Source organism: Mauremys mutica, chromosome 6 (assembly GCF_020497125.1).
Source record: "Mauremys mutica isolate MM-2020 ecotype Southern chromosome 6, ASM2049712v1, whole genome shotgun sequence".
Taxonomy (NCBI): domain Eukaryota; kingdom Metazoa; phylum Chordata; order Testudines; family Geoemydidae; genus Mauremys; species Mauremys mutica.
Window position 1 is genome coordinate 20,593,158 of NC_059077.1, and position 22,306 is coordinate 20,615,463.

A 22,306-nucleotide genomic window follows, 5' to 3' on the forward strand; every position below is an offset into this window, starting at 1 on the left:
GTCAACCTATATCTTAGTTGTAGAGCCTTCAAACAGATTACTAGCTTGCTTAGAGTCTCTGAACAGCTTGTTAGCCTCCTTCAGTCACGCTCCACCCCTGCTCTGGTGCCTCACCTCTTAATGATTCAAACGTAGTTTGTGTTACAACATGAATGTGAAATGTAATTTAAAAAAAAAGAAAAGAAAAGCTCGGGTCCAGCAAAATCTTATATCAACTATAAATGCTTAATTGTGTTACTTTTACACTACTGACATTTTGTATTTTGTCCTTCCAGATTGTAAGCTCATTGGGACAGAAACTGTGGGCCTGGTTCTCATTTTATTTACACTGGTTTAATGCCAGTTTAACTTCATTGACTCAGCAGAGTCACTCAGGATTTGTACTGGTGTAAGCAAACGCAGAACTGGGCCTTTTGTCATCTTACATTTCTGCAAAGTGTTATGCATATCCAGAGCACTATATAAATAATAGTAATAGGTTACCAGCAGTATAAACACTTTTGGTCCCCAACACAGTGTAATTATATTGGGGAGCCACAGGGTGGTGGCACAATTGTGAAACCAACCCATTTCAGGAATAGAACAACATGATACTACTGTGTTTGCTATTATATTGCATGGATTCTGTTGGAATAATCATAATGTACTTTATGTTCCTGAGCCTTGATGCGAACAGAGGAAACTACATTATAAAAGGCATAAAAATTAATAAAATATGATACATTTATCAACTAAGGGGAGCCAGGGACTGAACAGATTTGCAGCATGGTATAGCAGTGGTTATTACTTCAGAGAATGGACATTTTCATACATTAATGCATGACATCAATAGCTGATTTAGTTTAGCTGAAGGAGTCTTGTGGTGTGTTGGAAATGTCTTTGAATTTATACTGTGGTCTGAGGGATGTGAAAGAGAAAAAATCAACAATAGAGAGACAGCTCCCTCCTACCTTTGCTGTTTTTTTTAGCAGGTAGTTTTCTTTGCTCTTCCCTCTCTTTCCTCTGAATTATGCCTGCATTAGCTTTCAGGGCCTTTTTAATGCAACTGGAGTTCTTGCTGAGGTTTTCCTTTGCTTCTAGCCGGGGTTTCTTAGACAGCACCTTTGACAACATTTTCTTCTTACCCCCATCAGCCAAATGTCCTCTGTTTGCTGTTTCTTGCTGACACTTAACATCCTCAGGCCCAACAAGTGAGTGCTTGCAGGGTTTTGACTCCTCTTGAGTTTTTGTCCTCTCTTCTCTTAGTGTGAATTGATCAGCTGTGGTCAATGCTAAAGAGCACGGCTGAGATTTGTTCTGTGGCAACTCCTCCTGAAAATGGCTGTTCTCTGAGGCATATGTTGGGAGGCTAACTAAAACCCCTGTTACACGGTCTGATGAAATCGTGTTTTGACTCCTGCCAGCCATGAGTTGTCTGGTTTTATGATATTCAGTAGAGTTAGTTGTATTTCCACTCCTGCATGTATTACAGGGTGTTCCAATTTTCTGAGCGGAAGGAGCGTGGGATGGATCGGACTGTCCAGTACAATAACTTGTAATATGTTCCTCTTCCTCTGGAGTAATCAAAGCACGCATATAAGGCTCCACTTCACCTTCACCTAGATTATATTCAGTGGCTTCTTGGATTTGTTCTGTTTTCTTTTCACACAAGATTGTTTCATCCTTGTTTTCTTCAGCTGTTTTATGGCATTGACACGGCAATGGTTCAGATGTAGTTTCCAACTTGTTCACATTTTCATTCCCCTTAAGTACCATTTGCGTGGATTCAGACTGCACTAGGCTTTCTACACTGGAGTATCCTTTTATCAGTGTGTTGATAGTGGATCCTTCTGTTTGGCTCATAGGTTCCACAGAGACAGATGAAGTTTCTTGTAAGTTCGTATGTTGGGTGCAAAGGATGGAACTATCCACCTTGTCACCAACATCTTTACGGTCTTGACTTGCAGTCCTATTATTTTCATTCCCAACATGTGTTATAGGCTGAAAGAAGCTAACTAGTGTCACCAGTCCAGAGTCATCAGTGGAACCTGCTGAAGAGTCCATTCTTAACTTTCTCCCAATCTTGCAACCATGGTCAAAGATAATTGCATTTCCTTCTGATGCTCCGTGCTGAGAATCTAAAGGCTGAATTTCTGAAATGCTGTCCAGTCCTGGGACACCTAAAGTTGCAATATTTTGTACCTCATCTATTCCAAGATCTCTCTTTTCTCTACCCATTTTGTTTTCTTCATCTCTTGGTTTTTCTAATAAAATGTCTGTTAAAAATTGCTCCTCAGACAATGTCTTGAACACCACCTGCTGTACACCTGTCTCTGTCTTACTGTTGTCTTGATCTGGATTTTTCAGTCTGTCCTGATATGTTACAGTTTCAGGACTCCTAATTAAATTATGTAGCTGTATAATGTAACTGCAGTCCTGTGAATCAGAAACACTTTGGAAATCTTTACTGTCATTATCTCTTGAAAGATGGTAAGTGCCACAGTTACTGTCATTTTGTGCATTCAGGTCTGACTCATTTCCTTTTTCCTGAAAATCCTCTTCAGAACTTTTATTGACTTCTTTAACAGAAGAGTTCTTTTCACCTATAAATTGATTGATATTTTCACAGGAGGAATTATTGGATAAATCTTCTTTTTGTACAAGATAAGGGAGATAAACACAATCTTTCATTTCTGGGTAGCTCTGTATAACTGGAGAGTTTTTAGTAGATAGTTCAGCTATACATTTAATTATCTGATCATTTGTTAAATGTATATTCTGTTCCATATAAGGTAATTGACCAATGTAACTATCTGGTATGTAAGTTAGGTGTTCTTGGTCTTTTTTCGAATGACTACTTTGAGCCTTTATTAATCTGGGAGGAGATTCTGCAGCATGAGATTGGAAAGAATTATTAGAAGCAAACTTTCCTTCCTGGGCAGCAGTCATTCGAATAGATCCATCATCATCAGTTAATGTTTTATTTGGCTTCTGCTCCAACCACTCCTTGGCATTTAAGATATCATTTGTTAAAACACGAGTGGATGGTTCTTCTATTTTATTTCCAGTGCTAGAACACAGGCCCATACCATCTGTTTCTACAGTTTGTCTAAGAGAAGTGTTTCTTATGGATGTACCACTACACTCTTCATCTGTTTTTAGTAGGCTATCAGAATCACGGCAACCCTCCATTGCTGTTCTTAGTCCATTTGCCAGTGCTGTGACATGTTCATTGTCCTCTGTTATATTTACTGCAACAGGATGTTCAGTACTGGCCTCTCTGATAAAGTTCACTGCTGTGGCTTTGACAACTGCAGGACTGATTTCTAAGCTCTCAAGCTTCCTGTTTTCACATCTGAGGTGACAGTCTGAATCTTCTTCATAAAGAGGTTTCAATGGCTTTTCATGTGCTGAAGATGAATCAGAGTCTCTATACTGAGGTTCCACAGATCCCAGAATTGTACAGCAATTTGCTTTGGGCAGATACTCATTACATGGTTCATCATAGAAGGTATCTGTATCACTGTTCTCAAGAGCACCACATGTTTTTCCTCTGTCCCCTTGGCCATCACGTAGCTCTGTAGGAGTCAGAACAGCACATAAAAGGCCTTGCTTATTAGTAATAGTATCAGTAATCCTGTAGAAAACAAGCTAATGCATCATAGAATCATAGAATTTAAGACCAGACTAGACTAGATCATCTAGTCTGACCTTCGTTCTGCATATCACAGGCCACTATCACCACCAGCACCCGCACACTAAACCCAACAACCAAAATAAGACCAAAGTATTACAGCCCACAGGAGATTAGACTTATGTGCCACAGGCAGAGAATAGGAAGGGCTGAGGTGAACCAATGCTTGAGGCCCCCACAATGGCAGGAAAATGATTACATGAGATATACCCAGATAATCGTGGCAAGTGACCTGCTCTCACATGCAGCAGAGAAAGGTGACCCCTCTCTCCCATCCTCCCCAAAGGTTACTGCCAGTCTGACCTGGGGAAATATTCCTTCCTGACCCACATATGATGATCAGTTAGACCTTGACCATGTGAGCAAGAACCAGTCAGATAAGCACCTGAGAGAGAAAGAGAGAGTGAGTGCTCGGTGCCACCTCAGAGCCCTGCCCCTCCTTGTCCAATGTCCCATCTCCAGCTGTGGCCATCCCTAATGCTTCAGAAGGAGATTAAAAAAAATGTTGTTGTTACTTGTAATATTAACTCTTTGTTCCCCGCATGGTTGTTGCTGATCGCGATCTCTCTGATCATGGGGCACATCGTGAGCAATACAGCTTTGTAAAGTCACATATCCTGTTTGTAATCCATTTTCACTGCTGATCATATTCAACACTGGAGGGCTGGTTGTTGCGATGTCCTTTACTGGAGAAGTAGTGAAAATGAAACTCTCGTCTATTTTAGGGTCCATACACTCTTGCTTATATCTTTGCATAAAGCTTTCTGTGTTTATTTCTTGTTCCTGTACCTAGGAAAAACAGGGGAAAGAGAAATACAAAATATTAAGATAACTGCTAGAGAGACCTGAACCAGAATCCTGGAGCCAAATGCCCCTGATCTTTGGCGAAATTTTGATCAACATCTCAACTTCCTGGCTTGTACCTTTTTCTATCCTGGGCAGAATAAAAACTCTCCATCTAAACAACCCTGAATTCAGGTGAAGTTCAGATCTGGATCCAAACTTTGTAGAATATCAGAATTGTGATACTGGATCAATCAAGTCCTGCACCTTAAAGACAAACAAGCAAACCCCAACCCCTTTACCTATAAACAAATCAATCACACACAATATAACTTTATCCCAAGCAGAGCTTTTATAGCCCCAAAAGGGGAAGAGCCAGAGACTCCATGAAATCCACTAGTGTCTTCGTTGTTGCCAATCTACTTTACATTTAAAGTGTTCAGATACTATGGTGATGTGTGGCAATATAAAACAGATACATGACTAGAACACATATTTCAGAAGAAGGTACAAGAAACCCTGTAACGATTATGGAGTAACCTGTGGCTCTGACACATCTCAAGCAATTTCTAAACTTAACAAACAAGTAGTAGAGTATCATTAGTATGTAAACCAATAAATAATACAACATTTTCTCAAGCCCCCATCAAGCACTGAGCCAGTCCAGGCTGGCTTCTGTGGGGCCCTGCTTCTTTTTCTTTTCTATTGTGAGTCTTGCATCTTATTCTCACATAAATAACATGTTTCCTCAGCATTGACAAGTCAGTCGTGAAACGTTTCAGAGGAAGAACTAACATCCCACATAAATGCCCTGCTGGGTGCACTTAGAACAACACTCCAAGCAGTAAATACACAAATCTGGCCCAATAGTCAGCCAGTCAGAGATGATGTCCTGAGCTTTAATCCTTCTATTCCAAGGCTGGGCACTGTGGAGGCAGCATGTCCAGCCTTGCAGGAGAGGGAGTGCCTTCTGTCACTCAGAAGCTCTCTTCCTCTGTAGAGTCAGGCATGTCCAGCCCTTTGCCAAGGAGGTCACTGAAACCTTGAGGACATCATTGGTGGACGTACAGGCAGAAAATCACATTCCCAAGAAATCCTGCCCTCCTCCCACCCAACCAAAATATCCCAAATTGTTTCCTTCTATACACCTAAGAATAAAAAAATTAATATGACTTTGAATTAAACTAAGCTAAATTCAGTTTAATGTATATAGTAGGCACAGACCTGATTAAGGAGTCAGCCAATGTTTTGGCCCACAGGGAACTTACAAAATTACAGACATCTGTCTTGAAATTAGAATTAAACTAGTGAGCCGTTCCCCCTCAGAACTAGATTTTTCACTCCTAAATGATTGTTTAAGAGTCCCTGCCATGCAATTGTTCACTAGTATTTTTCCTGATTCTATTAATCATTGAATCAGTTCCACACAGACTGCGAGCATGTCTCACTCACAGTAAATGGAGAGCTATATAATTTTTCACCAGATGGAAATAAATTGTTTTTTTAATGATTTTTGTTTTAAGGTTTCAATTACCTTTGATTTGGCAGAACAATACTGTAATACCTAATTTGAGAAATTGGAAAAAACTGCAATTTATCATTTTCTTCTGAGAAATATTTACTTTCAAATAGTTTAGCAGCAGGATAAGCAACAGGTAGTGTGTTCTTGTTGAAATGCACTAATTTAGTGCATTTGACCATGTCTCCCTCTCGTGGCAAGCCTCAGTAATTACTACTACGCCCAGCTGTGTTAGTCGTCTATTATGGTGGTTGTTGTTGTTTAGCTCAAGTGGAAGGATCATGTGGTTTTGCGGGTGATGATCACACGTTGTGTGTGCATTTGTCTGCACTCATGGTTTGTTACACTAGCTAGCTGTTTTTAAACCATAAATTATCAATCAAGTTTTTTTCCTGTGCCAAAGTAGAACTATAATCTGGTTAAAATTAAGGAGCATTTTTGAAGTTTGTAAACTTAGAGCCAACCTGACTATTCTGTTCCTCTGTTTAAGTAGTGCAAACTACCTGGCATGTTATCGCTTACTAGATTTCCCAGGAACATGGTCCCAGTTGTGTATGACTAAGAACCCTGTGTTTTTTACACTGTAGAGTACTTAAATCCAGGCCCTTGTAACAAATTTAGAGCACGTCAGTGTTGTCATTTTTCATATTTTCTATAACAAGTCATTTCAGATAGCACAGTTCTGGAACTGTGAATCTTGATTTGATTTTTTTCCTCTTCTGGCAAGAGAAGATTTCTATGCTTTAGTGCCTTCAGTACATTTTAACAATTGCTTCAATTACTGCACTGTCTGCTTGAATCTAGGAAGATGAAAAAAAGCACTAAAAAACTGCACAATGGTTAATTATGCGAACTCTGCAGCACAAGTTATTTTAATTTGTGTGTATATGTCGCAGTGCCTGGTATGAGATGGTAGATAGAAGGTAAAAGACAATTCTGTGTTCTGACTCCCATCAGAAATACAGTCTTTGTAGTTTAATTATAAAAGCATGGTTATTGACAGCAAAGGAGTGATAAAAATCTTGGCAAATAGACAAGTCAATGAGATAATAATTTCACAAAGGGAGATGGATTCAACCACTCACAAAGCAGCCAAGGTGTCTCCCCTAGACCTAGATCAGACTAAGTAATTTCAAGATCAGAGGCATGTAAACAGGCATCTAGCTTTGCCATAATATTGACAAAACCCTATCTGGACCAAAGACCAGACAGAAACAGTTAAACTTAAATGAAAGTAGGAGAAAGTGTGGACATGTTCTGTCTGTTCTGCTTACTTTCAAATTAGAGAAGGTAGGGGCAGGGCTAGATGTAGGCATGGGTTAGCAGAGTAGTCATTTGCAGGGGATGCTGTACTGCTGGTGGGTGGTTTTTTTTCTCTGTTGTGATTGGCCAGCCATTTTTGCTCTGTTGTGATTGGCTGGCTGCAAGTTTTTTTTTCTTGCTGGGTCATTGGTGGGGGCATTGAAAATATTTTGTGCCTTGACCAGCAAAATGGCTAGGGCTGCTCCTGGATAGAGGAGTAAGATGAAGAGAAACAAAGAAAAAAATCCTCTATTCCTTGAGCACTCCCTGAGACAAGGAGCATTTCAAACTTGTCAGTTCCTGTGGGATTTAGAAAGCATGAAAGCTACCAAACTGACAGCCCTTCACAACATAAACAGCATGGGCAGGTTTCCCCAGGCTGTCCTACCAATGTGTCTCAGCTGCAGTGGAGGCCCTAGACTAGCTGCCAGCAACTGGTGCCCTAGGCGAACCATGCAATCGGCACCATGCAGTTGTCTCCTTCAGTGGTACGAAACCCAGAAAATATTCTTTTATGAGCACTTCAACATTATCTTCATCTGCAGACTTTTCCATATCCACAAAATGAATAATCATCGTCATTTGTTCAACATGACTCACATCTGGTGTACAGTCCAGTATTATTTAAAAGTATTTTGCAGAATGGGCAGCTTCAACAATTTTCTTTTTAATGGCATTTGGTAGGATTTGAATCAGTTCATTCTGCATATTTTTTCCTATGTAATGAACCTGTGTTTCATGAGCAGTTATTTTACATAGATGCTCCTTCATGACTGAATTGAGAGACTTCAAAAGAGAATTGAAGATATGTTTTCCAGTCCTTCAAACTATTTTCAGTAAATAATGTACCAATTGCTTGATTTCTACACAACTTGCAGCAAAAGCAAAGCACAAAGTCCTTTGACACTGAATATTGTATCCAGTTTTGATGAATTTCTTCCCCATTGATGAGTTTCCTCTTGTAATGCTGAGCAGAGATTTTTCTTTTATTTCCATCCTTAGGGCAGGGAAATTCATTAACTTGTTCAGGTCCATATTCCATACTCAGCTCCTGAGGGTTTTCTTTTCCTCTTTCTGTCATGGGGCATTTGAATATTGTTTTGTACTGTGCTCCCGACTGCAAGCATTATAGGATTAAGGATGGCTGACACACCCACCACATGGTTGGCGATTTAAACCACATTGCAGCCATCCCAACACATCTTTTCACTGCTTAAAGGTTCAGTGATTAGTAATATACACTCACTCACTTATTAAAATGGTTAGTTACAGCGTTTACAAGGAAACAAAATGACCTTTCTCGACATTATAAGCCGACACCAGTTGTTTGGAAAATAATCCCATTCCTTATGGTTACCCACTTGGAGGGTGACGTCGTCACGTTCATAGTCTATTAAGCGTTAACGCTGTTACTTTTAATTTATGGGCCTTATTTATTACATCTGAACCAGTTATAACAAAGAAAGGTTCATAATTATACAGCCCGATGATAACGCTAAGTTTAATAACACTTAAAGATACTAATATTTTGGATTTATAATGCTGAAAGACGTTATTCTTTATTCTTTGGCACCAAGAAACACAATTTTCCACAGTATTCGCTCGATTCTTAACCATTTACCTGTGACGTGTGTTAAAATGACCGTTTGACATATATCAACTTGTGATATCTCCGCTCTCCATGAATTTCCAGCTATGCGACCTTGATGTATATTCGAGTTAGGTGTCACAAGCATTGCAGCTCTTGCCACTGGCGGATGTGTTTCATTATGGCTGAATTATTTCTTATCAAAATTGCGGAGTGGGTCATCTTGACCCTACATCGCAAATTTTAAAAAAATTTCACTACAATATTATTTATTTTTGCAGTAAATAAAAGATTTGACATTGATAAATTCTCAAAAATGTAGAGAAATGAATTATAATTCATATTCCCTCCATACGTGCCCAGGAATTGAAATAATGACATCTTCATTATTTTATTTGTATTTTTTTCATCTTTTTTTCATTTTATTTTTTTTCATTTGATTTTTTTCCTTGAATTTGGCGCCCCATTTAACTTGGCACCCTAGGTGACCACCTAGTTTGCCTATATGGACGGGCTGCCCCTGCTTAGCTGTGACATAAGGGCACCATTGATAGGGATGAAGGGACAGGTCAATGTCCATGGCCCATTAAATCATTGGCTTGTTGGAGGAACCTGCCAAACAGGTGCCAATCAGTGTCAAGTGTGATGGTGATTATTTTTGAACTCTGTCTATATCTGTATTAATACCATGCCCATCCACAGGGTATCTGAGCATTGGCACATTGGGAACTGACCTGAGACCCTCACACTCATTTCACATAGGCCACCAAATGGCCAACAGATGGTAATAACATTCAGTCCCTACTAACCAGGGTTGGATGCTAACCTTAGTACTAGAAGTGAAAGGATAAATATGCCATTCCACAGGCATCCAGTTTTGCACTAGTTCAAACTTTAAAAAGTAGTATCTATTTAACTTTTGTATTGTTGAAGCAAAGCTCTGATAACTGATTAGTACCATGGGCTATGCAGCAGGATGGAATGGATCCTCTTTTTCCACTTATCCTTTATTGTCAAGGAGAAAGGTAGTGGAGGGAAGACTGCTTGTTTTATTTCCTGTTTCAATGTCTATGCATGCTCAATAGTGCCAGGAAGAGGTGCTGTTGTTTGTAGACACCAATTCCCTTCTCCACACTATGACAAAGTTCTGTCCTTGACTCCGTGGGTCCTGCGTTTCCTGGTGGATTTTGCTAGCCTCAGAGGCTCACTGTGACCCTCCACTTAGCCCTTCTTTCTCTAGAGGCAAGGGTCACAGCTTACTGAGCCATTTTCATCATAAGCCAACAACGGAGGTGAGGAGAAGCAATCCTCCCTCGCACAGTCTCTGTTGTCTCCCAGTCTCAGTGATTAATCAGGGAGGAGCCCGGGCCCACCCTCTACTCCGGGCTCTAGCCCAGGGACCCTAAAATTAGCAGCTATGGTAGCTGACTTTTTGGAAATAGGACATGTACAATTCCCTGGGCCACTTCCACACAGCAGCCCCCACTCAATATCTCCTTCACTATTACCTCAGGGCCTCCTTCCTTGCACCTGATATGGATTCATACTGCTTTGTTCCTCCAACAGTGCAGCTCCCGCCTATAGCTGCTGACACCCATGCCTCATTGACTAACTGGGAGGCTTTTAATTAGTTCCAGCCAGCCCTTGATCGGCTTCAAGTGTCCCAATCAATCTAGCTATCTCCACTGCCTTCTAGAAGGATCTTAATTGGCCCCAGGTGTCTTGATTAACCTGGAGCAACTGCCCTTTGGTTACCATGGTACCAAGGATTTGTTTAGCCTGGGGATAACATACCTGTTCCTCACTACTTTACTGTAGCCACCTGGCCTTGCCCTATCACAACACACACAAAAGCAGTAAGACTCAGATCATATCTCCCATGAGGAGAACCTGTGGAAGAGGCATGGTAGGTTTCCTCCACATTCTTCCATTGGTTGGGGTAGTCTTCCCACAGGAGAAGCAGAGGGTGCTGTAGGTCTATGTTAAAACATGAATTAAGATTTATATTTCACCTCTATATCCTAAATATATCTGATATCCTTTATCCTTGGCTACTGTGCTTCCCCTGGTCCCTACAACAATTGAGCTTGAATATGATCTGCTCACTGTGATAGGGTAAGTCATTTATACTGGATGGAATTCTTATGCCATATTAATAATTTAAAGAATGTCTCAAAGAACACTGGCATCAGCACTAGTAGTGGGCAAAAGGTTAGGGGGGTTCAGTTGGAAAAATATCTTATAGGCTGGGATGGATACTTATTCCAGATGGCGTCTGAACTTATGGGTGCTCCTGCATGTCATTTCTAAGGGGGGTCTCTCAAACCAGCATGTCCATCCATTCCCCAGTGACGTCCTTCGCTGGTTGCACCCTCTGCCCTGTTGAACATTTAAACCTCTCATGCCATAATTGTGAAAGATTTGTTGCATGGTGGCTATCTGTTTCTCAACTACACATACCACTACCGTGTCAATCTCACATGCTCTGGCTCTAGATACACCTCACCCTATGCTGCATCCCAGAACACCTGAGAACTAACTACGGCAGGACTCAACAAAGGGTTTAAAGGAGGAATGGGACTTGTCTAAGTGTACTTCTCTGCCACCCTTCTAAACATGACAATGCTTCCCCATCTCATACAGTATTCCTGTTTCCTTTGAGTTTTCCAAATACAGTAGAACCTCAGAGTTACGAATGGAGGTTGTTCATAACTCTGAAATGTTCATAACTCTGAACAAAACATTGCTGCTGTTCTTTCAAAAGCTTACAACTGAACCTTGATTTAATACAGCTTTGAAACTTTACTATGCAGAAGAAAAATCCTGCTTTTAACCATCTTAATTTAAATGAAACAATCACAGAAACAGCTTCCTTAGCTTGTCAAATATTTAAAAAAAAACTTTCCCTTTATTTTTGTAGTAGTTTAGGTTTAACATAGTACTCTACCGTATTTGCTTTTGTTGTTGTTGTTGGCTCTGCTGCCTGATTGTGTGCTTCTGGTTCCAAATAAGGTGTGTGGTTGACCAGTCAGTTTATAACTCTGAGGTTCTACTGCAGTGATTTGAATCATGGCCATGTTTATTCATTCCCTTTCCAAAAGCAACTGCACTCATTGTTTTGTCTCAGTGATAATTTGTGAAATTACAATAGGGCACGGTGCTTTGTTACCGTAGGCATAGAGCCAAATCCCAAATCTATCCAAAAGAAAATGAATGGTAACATACTGAATAGCAGGAGTTTTACTCACAGCTGAATTCAGTGTTCATAAAAAGAAGTTTTTAAATGTATCCAAACAGTCTGCCTGTCTGTGCACCACAGACACAGGCACTAACTGAGATCAAACAAAATCTGGATAGGGCAGAGTGAGAATACTAACAATCTCCTGTTTTCAAAGGCAGCTGGTGCATGTTTGTCTTCTTCTAACTACATCTTAGAACAGGGGCGGGCAAACTACGGCTTGCAGGCCGCATCCAGACCGTGGGACCATCCTGCCCGGCCCCTGAGCTCCTGGTCCAGGATGCTAGCCCCCGACCGCTTCCCTGCTGTCCCTCCTCCCCCGCAGCCTCAGCTCGCTCGCTCCACCGCTGATGCAACGCTCTGGGCGGCGGGGCTGTGAGCACCTGGGGCAGCGCAGCTGCAGAGCCCGGCCTGACCCAGTCTCTGTGCTGTGTGGTGGTGGCGGCAGCAGCAGCATGGCCCGACTCCAGTCAGGCAGCGTGGCTGTAGCGATACCAGGCAGCACAGTAAGGGGGCAGGGAGCAGGGGGAGTTGGATAGAGGGTGGGGGAGTTTGGGGTGGTGGTCAGGGGGCGGGGGTGTAGATGGTGGCTGGGGGGAAATGGGGTTGAATGGGGCAGGGGCCCCGGGGGGGAGTGAGAAGGAGGTGGGGTTGGATGGGGCGGCAGGGGGCAGTCAGGAGGCAGGGGTTCTGGGAGCAGTCAGGACAGGGAGAAGGGGTGGTTGGATGGGGCAGGGGTCCAAGGGGGGCCGTCAGGAATGAGAGGAGGGGTTGGATGGGGTGGCAGGGATCCAGGGGCAGTCAGGGGACAAGGAGCAAGTGTGTGTGGATGGGGCAGGGGTCCCAGAGGGGCTGTCAGGGAACAAGGGGGGTTGGATGGGGCAGAAGTCCTGGGGGGGGGGCTGGGCCATGACCCCCTCCCCTAACCAGCTCTCCATACAAATTACAAAACCCAATGTGGCCCCCAGGCCAAAAACTTTGCCTGCCCCTGTCTTTGAGAGACAGAGCGCTCTGCGACCCAATAGGCAGTGTGGAGCTGACACAGCAGAGATATTATGGCGCCTGCTCAGTATGCAGCACTCAGTGAGCTCCATTGCCATGCAGGGCACCAAAGTCCAGCAAAGAACGCAAGATGCCTGAGAACTCTGAGCAGAAATGACCTAGTGCACTGCAGAAGAAATGTGAGTGTTCCCTCCCTCAGGGCAAGTCAGGAGGAGAAGGAAGGATATGGACCATACACTTGTTCATGCCCAGCAGCTGAACGAAGCAGCACAATATGCCTTAGGCCAATGGTCACCAAACTTTTGAGGGTTGCATCCCCCCTTTCCCCTGTCCACGCCTCCCCAGAGCGGGGGCTGAGAGCGGGGCCGCAGCTCCAGGGAGGGAGGGAAACAGGGGTGGGTCTGGGGTCAGGAGTGGGGCCGTGGCCAGGGGCTGGGGCAGGAATGGAGCTGCAGATGGGCTGTGGTGGGGGCCAGTAGCTGGGCCTGAGGCCAGGTGTGGCTCTGCTTCTGGCCCCACCCCCAGTCTTGGCCCCGGGCTGGGAATGGAGCCGCAGCCAGCAGCCAAGGCTGGGGACTGACGCAGGGCCTGGAACGGAGCTGCACTGAGGCTGAGGATGTGGCCAGACGTGAGGCGGAGAGCCGGGGACGTGGCTGGGGGCAGGACTGCAGCAGTGCTGGGGGCAGGGAGGGGCTGGGTGGCACTCCCTCCCCACCCCCCGTTAGGGTGACCACATGTCCCAATTTTATAGGGACAGTCCCAATATTTGGGTCTTTTTCTTATATAGGCTCCTATTACTCCCCATCCCCTGTCCTGATTTTTCAGACTTGCTGTCTGGTCACCCTACCCCCCGTGGAGGTTGGCCTGGGCCCCGCCGTGCCCATCCTCCACACCCCCTTAGGGGGACGCGGCCCACAGTTTGGGGACCTCTGCCATAGGCCCCACTCCATGCAAAGTGAAAAAGAAAGGATACACTGTATCAGAGGGACGAGAGAAAATTCACAAACGAAATTTTTGTTTTGAAAAGAGCAAAGAATGAAAGCACAATTCACTGGAGTCCAGCTAGCATCCTCTCCCCCCTCACCCAAATTACCCTTTTTTTGCAAAAGTCTTACACCTTTTAAAATGCCAAAGATTTAAAGTTTGTAGTATTGTTGTAGCCATGGTGGTCCCAGGATATGAGAGAGACAAAGTAGGCGAGGTAATAAGATTTAAGGGCTTGGTAAGGAATGCAGCCAGTTTCAGTCTAATATAATCTTTCCTCACTCACTGTTACCTGACAGTGAAAATTATATATTTGTAGACACAGGCCACCATAATCTAGGTATGTACCTGAGAGAGTGTAACCCACTGATAAGTGTATGTTTTAGGTCCTCCTCTGTGCCTGTTTTCCAGCAGATATGAGTTTGTTACAGCCCCAGCAAGAGACACTTGGTTCTTCAGCTCAAGCAACTGATGGTTTTAGCTCTGGAGCGCCATGCTTCAGTCCACATTGTGTCAGCCAAGATGGTGACCATCACAGGGGAACATTCTATTCTGGTTCTTTTACCATATTATACAGTGGTATCTGAGTGCTGTCTCTGCTCTCACTGGCTTTATAAGCCAGGATTAGACCAGGAAAAGAGCTTTCTTGATCAAAATAGTTGATTATGGCTATGGGGCTCCTCACTGCCTTATGGCAAGATACAAATCCCATTTATGTTGGTAGGTGGTTTTTGGACCCCTCCTTTGTTTCTGATATTTGCATTTGCTACCCCCTTTTTATCCTTGCTTTTTTTTTTGTATTAATAGGGAATGGATTCCTTTATTTTGATAAGTTGCTTGCCTCAGTCTATGGTGTTTGCTTTTGTGTCAGAACTTGTAGTTCTGGTTAGATTGGGTCTTCAGCTTGATTACTTTGTTGTGTGCTGATTCTTTTGAACAGGGCAATGCCATCTTTTTACTAACTGGTGTTAAATGATAATAAATATACATGCAACTGCAAATACAGATGTATTCCATTCCTTGGTGTGGAAACAGACAGTAACAAGAAAACATATTTGTGGACACTGATGTTCCTAGCACAGGAAAACCTGTGTAGATGGGCTGTGTTGTGGCAGGTATTAGTGTGTATGTCTATACGGAATGAATGCGGCATCAAAAGCAGGGGTGATTAATAGCGCATGAAGAATGATGCTGACATGTATATTGGTTCCAAGCTTGTGCGTACATTAGAATTGCCCAAGAGGAGACTTTAATTACATGTTTTATAAAAGTAAATGTCACTCGGTTGCAGCATGAAGAGTGTTTTTCTTTTAAATAGTGAATTTTAGTGCTTGTGAAAGACACTTGATTAACACCTTTGGGCTCTGAAGTCCTCTATTCACAAATCAGGGGAAGCAGCAATGTTGAGGGATTGCGTCTATGGGGCTGGAGGGTAGTTTAGTTAATTACCCATGTCCATCAATGTTTAGTCTCTCTAACGAGAATCCACATAAGGATGCACAAAGGAGCTCAGGCACTGTGGTAATGAGGGCAGTATAAGAACCTATATAGAATAGAATAGAACAGAATTAGTGCCCAAACTAGTGGTTTTATGATGTGGATACCTGACCGTTAAGGGTTTTCTTCAATATATCAAGTAGGAGGAGGTGACAAGTAGGCTGCTGCAAGGCCCTGGTCTTATTTAACGTCATCACTGATTTGGAAAGAGTAGGCAGCACATTTATGAAAATGGCAACGGATACTATATTGGGAACCTCTTTGATGCCAGAGAAATAATACAAGGGGAATCAAAGAGAGTAGAAATATGAGCAGGAAATAAAATGAGACTCAGCTTGGAAAAATACAAGCTAATACAATTGGGGAAAAAGTAATCCTGAGTACACATAAGCAAGAAAGGAAGGTACCTGGAAAGCCACAATATTGAAAGAGAACTACAGATACTAGTGGAAAGCACATTAAACATGAGTGTGCAAGACAGCAAGACAGGCCAATACAATTTGGGGTATCCTGCCATGGGGCAGGGAGGAAATATTGCCTTTCTATATAACTGTGGTGTCACAATAAATAATATGAAGTGGCTGGTGACACTGATTTATTAAGAATGATCAAATAAGCTGCATATATTATTCTGGACAATAACTATGTTAACACAGAGTGAAGGTTGAAAGTACATATAAGTAATTTGGGGGGAGGGGGGAATTACAGAGAGTTTATAATTACCCCCAAATCACTATTATAAACCCAGGAAATTCAGAGCTCAGGTGAAATTTATAAGAAATCCTGAAATGTTAATTTATGAGATTGCACAGTTAAGGCACCCAAACCTTAACTCAACCCTGACCCCATGCAAATAACCGTGCAGTTATGAATGATGCATTTTTAATTTTTGTGGTATAAAGTTATTTCCCTCTCCCCTCTTTACCTTCCAACCCTGTTGGTACCAGTATAGGTCAGTTAAGGTTGCTTGGATGCCCTACCTGTACATTTCCTTCTTTACATAGCATCATACTCAGTTGTTGTTGATTCCTTGCAGTAGGCCTCATGGGTCCTTTCTATTGTAACTTTTTGGTGCAGTTCTTTTCTCCATGGCACAGAACAAATGTCAGCATAGGGTCCTAGGTGGTAATTTTACAATTTAACAGAGATGGCTTTATTGTTTTTAAAATTGCAGTTATTTTTAAAATGTGGCAAATATTGCCTATGACCCAACTGTATTTCATATTTTAATCAGATTGAGCACAAAGTTCATATTTGGATCCAAACTTCCCCAAGCTCTACTCGAGTTAGGAACTGATCTATTGGTTTGACTTAGGTGTTAACAGATAAGTTTGTATCTGGAGCTAGATGTCAACAAAGTTTGGAAGTGTTCAGGCCCATTTGCAATATCAGTGTTGCAAAGAGTGTAAAACAGCTATAGATTCATATTACTGTAGAGTGTATACCAAAGGGAGCAGATTATAAATAAAATGAGAGGGGAAGATATCTCCTGCCATTGTTGTTGTCAATGGGAGTTTTGCTATTGTCTCCACTGGGGCCAAGATCTTACCTGATATGTTTATCTCAAATCACAAAATATAGGCCCAAATGTTCAAATTTGGGTGCCTAAACTTGGACATCTAAAGCCACACTTAGGCACCTAAATTCTGGACACTTACTTGAGAGGTGATGAGCATTCACAACTCTAGGTGAAGTCACGGGGGAGTTGCTGGTGCTCAGCCGCTATGAAAATCAGTCTAATTTCATTTAGCTGCCTAAATATGGATTTAAATGCTTGGCTTTTGAAAAGGTTGGCCATAGTGTTTAAAATGGACACTTTGTTGTGCAATACAGTCTTTCTGCTTGGCAATGTTGTCTCTAGATAGCTCATCCCAAATCTCTTATTATGCTGAACTGATCAGACAGAGCTGAGCAGAAGGAAGCTACATTTCTAGGTCTTCAGAACCTTGAGGAAAAACAGTCTATCCTGTTACAGCTTTTTCCACTCTTGCAACCTGCCCTTTGACCTAACCTGTTTGTGGTGTGACTTTTTCCAGTCTTTAGACCAAGCTGTTGAGAACACTTAGTTAATCTTAGGGACTGATCTATGAAAAAGGCTGAAGCACTTGCTCCTTCTAGCCCATTATAGTAAGGGAGTAATGTGAGAGACCTGTAGATACCAATAACTAGAGCTGCTTCAAAGAATATGTAGCTATGTCAGTCATCCATGGAAGATTTATCCTACAGATTGCATGTATTCACACATGGCTTTATATAGTCTAATACATTATAAAAGGCATTTGCAATTTTCTGGGCTTGTGTGAGTGGTCCAGTGGTTGGTGTAGATGACTTGGAGCCAGGACTCATGGTTTCCAATGGCTATTCTACCATTCACTTACAATGTGAATTTGAGCAAGTAACTTAACCTTTCCATGCCTCATTTTCCCTCTCCGTAAAATGGGTGTAATAGTACTTACTTATCTACTTCATAGGAGTATTGGAAGGACTAATTACTGTTGGCAAATTGCTCTGACGCTCTCAGATGAAATGTGCTGTATTAATGTAAAGTTGTATCAAACTGGAACGTTCTATCACAAAGGTATTCCTATTTCACCTCTGTATCATGAGTGGTGCTGCCTAGTTTGGTGCTTTCAAACAAATGAAGGAGAAAAAATGCATCCTTCCTCCTTCCCCCTCCCCCCCGCCCAAACTATGATTCCCTTAGCTACCTTTGTGGTGTTTGCCCAAAGCTGCCATAGCTGCTGGGTGAAAACACATTTTATATCAGGTGTTTGCCAGTGGAAAGTTTAGTGGCATGTGTTGCAAACAGCTTGCAGTGCCCATGAGTCACCTGGTACACATGTTCACTGCTACCTGAATTCCCAGCGCGTCAGTCACCGTACTATTTTCTGACAGTATCTTAAAACATTACATGTAATATCCAAATATAAACTATCATACTACACTATGGCCCAAATTCAGGGAGTGATGTAAATAATGGTGTATGTTACATTCTGGTAAGTCGTGAGTTGGGTTGAAGAAGGAAAATTGACCAACAGGGAAGCAGCAAGCAGAACTAACTCCTTATGAGATTTCCACATGGAGAGAACAGCTCGTGCCCATTCCTGCCCCCCGCTCCCTCCCACAAAACCCCATGGAGCCAGCCCCCATTTTGCTCCAGTGGAAGAGCTCCTGAGGGTTCTCGTGGATGGGACAAAGATGTTGCTCAGATGAGTTTCTTACTTCCACTTACTTACTTGTTCACGTGCTGGGCTTTCTCTGAGGAGGACGAGTGCAGCTCTCAGAGCAAGGGCATTCCTACAGGGATGAGCGGGAAATAGCCAGTGGGATGGGAGGCAGACATAGCAATTGCAGTTGACTGAGCATCTCCTGGCTGAGGAGCCATGGAGCAGAAGCTAGCTGGGGGATTGGGCATGGGGGGGAGTACAGTGGCTAGGGGAACCTTTCTGGGGAGGGAGAAATGGAAGGATGGCAGCAGAGAGGGGAGTCTCAGCAGTGAACTAAGGGCATTCATTAGCTGGAGGAACTGTTAGCTTCAACAGCTGTCAAGGTTGGCAGCTGTCAGAGTTGTCAGTCCATTAATTGTACCAGCATCTTGCATGCACTCAGGCACACCATGGCTTGAGCATTCTCTAGTAAAGGCAATGAGGTTCTTATCCATGTAAAATTCTGGGTTAAGTTACACTGATGGCTGCCTCCCCCAAAACTGACTGATCCACTTTTGTGTGTAAATCCACAAAGTGCTGTTCAATGGATTGCACAGGGAACAATCAATGTAACTTCTCTATTAGTCTCAATAAGGACTCAGATTATTAGCTCTTTAGGACACAGACTGTATCATCCTGTTTGTGTGGACAGAGCCTAGCACATTATGGCTGTTAGCAGAATGCAAATAATAAATACAATAACACTTAGATCTGCATTTGGATCAGACCCTCCTCAAAGCTTAAGGGTGCTTGGACCTGAGTTTTGGTCTATGCCTTTCTCTAGCAACAGAGATTCTGCATAAAGAGAAAATATTCATTGCCAGAGTTTGGTGACCCTTCCTCCCTCCCAACTTTGTTCAGTGTCACCCAGGAGCACCCCCAAAAATTTCTGACACACTGTCAGACACTAAGGAGCCATCTCTGCTGCTGCCTCCAGCGTCTTGCCTGCTGAGTCCATGCTATGCTCAGCCCCCACTTTCCAGTCCGGCCTGCCTAGGTACAGAGTCATTCCTCATCCCTGAGAGAGGACATGGGTTGCTGGAAGTGGTACTAGGCCCAGCTGGTCCCTAGGCAAGAGCCCTGGTGGAGGAACTGGCCCCATATCAGCAGCAAGGAGGAGCACTGCTGCTTGCTACACTGCCCGTCAGTTTTGGCCCCCAGGCCCTCCATCTTGAGTTCTTCAAGAGACAAATAATTGAACTAATTCATACCAGCTGGAGATCAGGCCCATAGTTTTCTACTGAAACTAGATGAGATTTGCAGTTTCATCTGGTTTCAAAGTGGCATTTAGCGTTTTAAACTGAGTTTCACTTTGAATTGTTTGAAGTTCTAATCTCAAAGCGAAAGTTCTGGGTGGGAAAAGAGGTGATAACAATCTCCATGGTTTGAAACCAAAGAAAATAGTTACACGAGCCCGATTACCTCAGACCTCCTGAGTGTGCACAACTCTAGATAAAAGAGAATATCAATTCTAATCCCTTATTTTATCTCACTCAAAACATCATCTCAATTTCCACTTTGTGCTGATATTTCTGAGGCTTTGTCTCTGATTTTTTTTTTTAAGAAAGATTCATCCAAAGAGCCAATTTTGAGTGAAACAAGTTGAGGGGGGAGGGAGTGGGAAATACATGCCCCATTTAAAAAAATAACAGGAAGGTGTTCTTGTGCTTGAATAACTCAAAAACGTCACACCCACCAATGACTGTTTGATCGGGTGAAGATAAAAGGCATAGACGTGTTTTAAGAAAATTTGAATAAAAAATAAAATAATTATAAAGTGACTGAAAATGGCATATTGGCTAGGCATAGTAATTCTCCCTCATTACTGTTTTTGAACTTCACTCATTTTATCTTCAAAAACAGTAATTAAACTTGTTTCCATCTGACAGCTGTTTGTTGGCCTATGCAAAATCATCTGCTGTTCTCGATCTTATTGGGAATGGACAGGTGTCCCATCTTGACTGGCATTAAATGGTCTTTCTTACTCTCCTTTCCTGTATCACTCAACCTCTTCTTCCTCCACCCTTTCCCACACCTTTCTTCTGCCAGTTTCTCCCCTTCACACTTTTTCTGCATTTCTTTGCCCGATGTTAGAGCACTGATTGTGATATGCTGCATAGAGTTGGTTAGATTAAACACCGTTTCATCAAAAAATGCTGGTTTGTCAAAAATGAAATTCCTTGTGAAAGCGAGTCAGGTTTGACAAACTTTCCCCAAATCATAGAAATCACATTCCCCTTGTCAATTTCACTTAGCAGCTGTCTGTCCCAGAGAGCAAATCTCAGTTTGGTGTTTCTGAATTTTATTTTATTTTTTAAATTTTTGGTTTGCAAGAAATTTTGAAATACTTGGTTTCATTGCAATTTGGAACAAAACTAAATTTAAAAATACCAACATTTTCCATAAATTGGAAATCCTGAGTTTCAGCCAGCTCTAGTGCTGAGTCCATTCTACTGCCTTTGATCAATACACTTCTGTATTTGCCACAGAGCATGGTGTAGATCACTGATCCGAAGATGCAGAGCAACTCTGACAATGTGGCAGCACCGTGGGAATCTAGGCTGCAGTCACATACAGGCTACCCTGCAAAACCTTGGTGGCTGAGAGGCAAGGGTTAGAGAGGTGCTACTCAAAATAACTTTTTTTCAATCAGCTATCCCAATTATTTTATTTGTTTCCGTCCCAAGTTTCATTTTGTTGTGACAAGTAGAAATGGTGTACATCCAAGTGAAGGAGGTCAATGCAAGTATCGCTGGAGGTGCACAATTGGCCAGATGTGTATTTTTCCCTCCACACCTCACTCTGAAGTGTCAGAGATTGGCCACAGCAGGAGATAGGACATCTGTGGACTTGTGCTGTAAGGTGGTACACAGAATCCTTTTTCTAGATGTCTGGTTGGTGAGTCTTGTTCACGTGCTGAGGGTTATATTGATCGCCAGATTTGGGATTGGGAAGGAACCTTCCCCAGGTCAGATTGGCTGGGATGTTGGGGATTTTTCACCTTTCTCTGCAGCCTGCTGGGATCATCTGGGCATATTACACTTAATTCCTGGCCATTGCACAGGCATAGAATCATAGAAGTGTAGGACCAGAAGGGACCTCGAGAGGTCATCTAGTCCAGTCCCATGCACGCAAGGCAGGACTAAATATTATCTAGACCATCCTTGACAGGTGATTATCTAACCTGCTCTTAAAAAACGCCAATGACGGAGATTCCTTTCTAGGCAATTTATTCCAGTGCTTAACCACCCTGACAGTTAGGAAGTTTTTCCTAATATCCAACCTAAATCTCCCATGCTGTAATTGTAATTGTTTCTTGTCCTATCTTCAGAGGTTAATGAGAATAATTTTTCTCCCTCCTCCTTGTAACAACCTTTTATGTACTTGAAAACTGTTATGTTTCCCCTTAATCTTCTCTTCTGAAGACTAAAAATTTTTTTTTAATCTTTCCTCAGAGGTCATGTTATCTAGACCTTTAATTATTTGTGTTGCTCTTCTCTGGACATTCTTCAAT

General features: G+C 42.5%; 1 protein-coding gene across 1 annotated transcript in view; it reads right to left on the reverse strand.

Annotated features, from left to right (window-relative positions):
- Nucleotides 1-22,306, reverse strand: part of ALPK2 (alpha kinase 2) — a 62,754-nt gene that overhangs the window by 33,493 nt on the left and 6,955 nt on the right. The window contains exons 2-3 of the mRNA XM_045021770.1: nt 4,189-4,462; nt 951-3,557 (exon numbers count right to left, since the gene is read on the reverse strand). Of these exons, the coding sequence (XP_044877705.1) occupies nt 951-3,557; nt 4,189-4,462 (2,881 nt within the window). The remainder of the gene's footprint in view (nt 1-950; nt 3,558-4,188; nt 4,463-22,306) is intronic.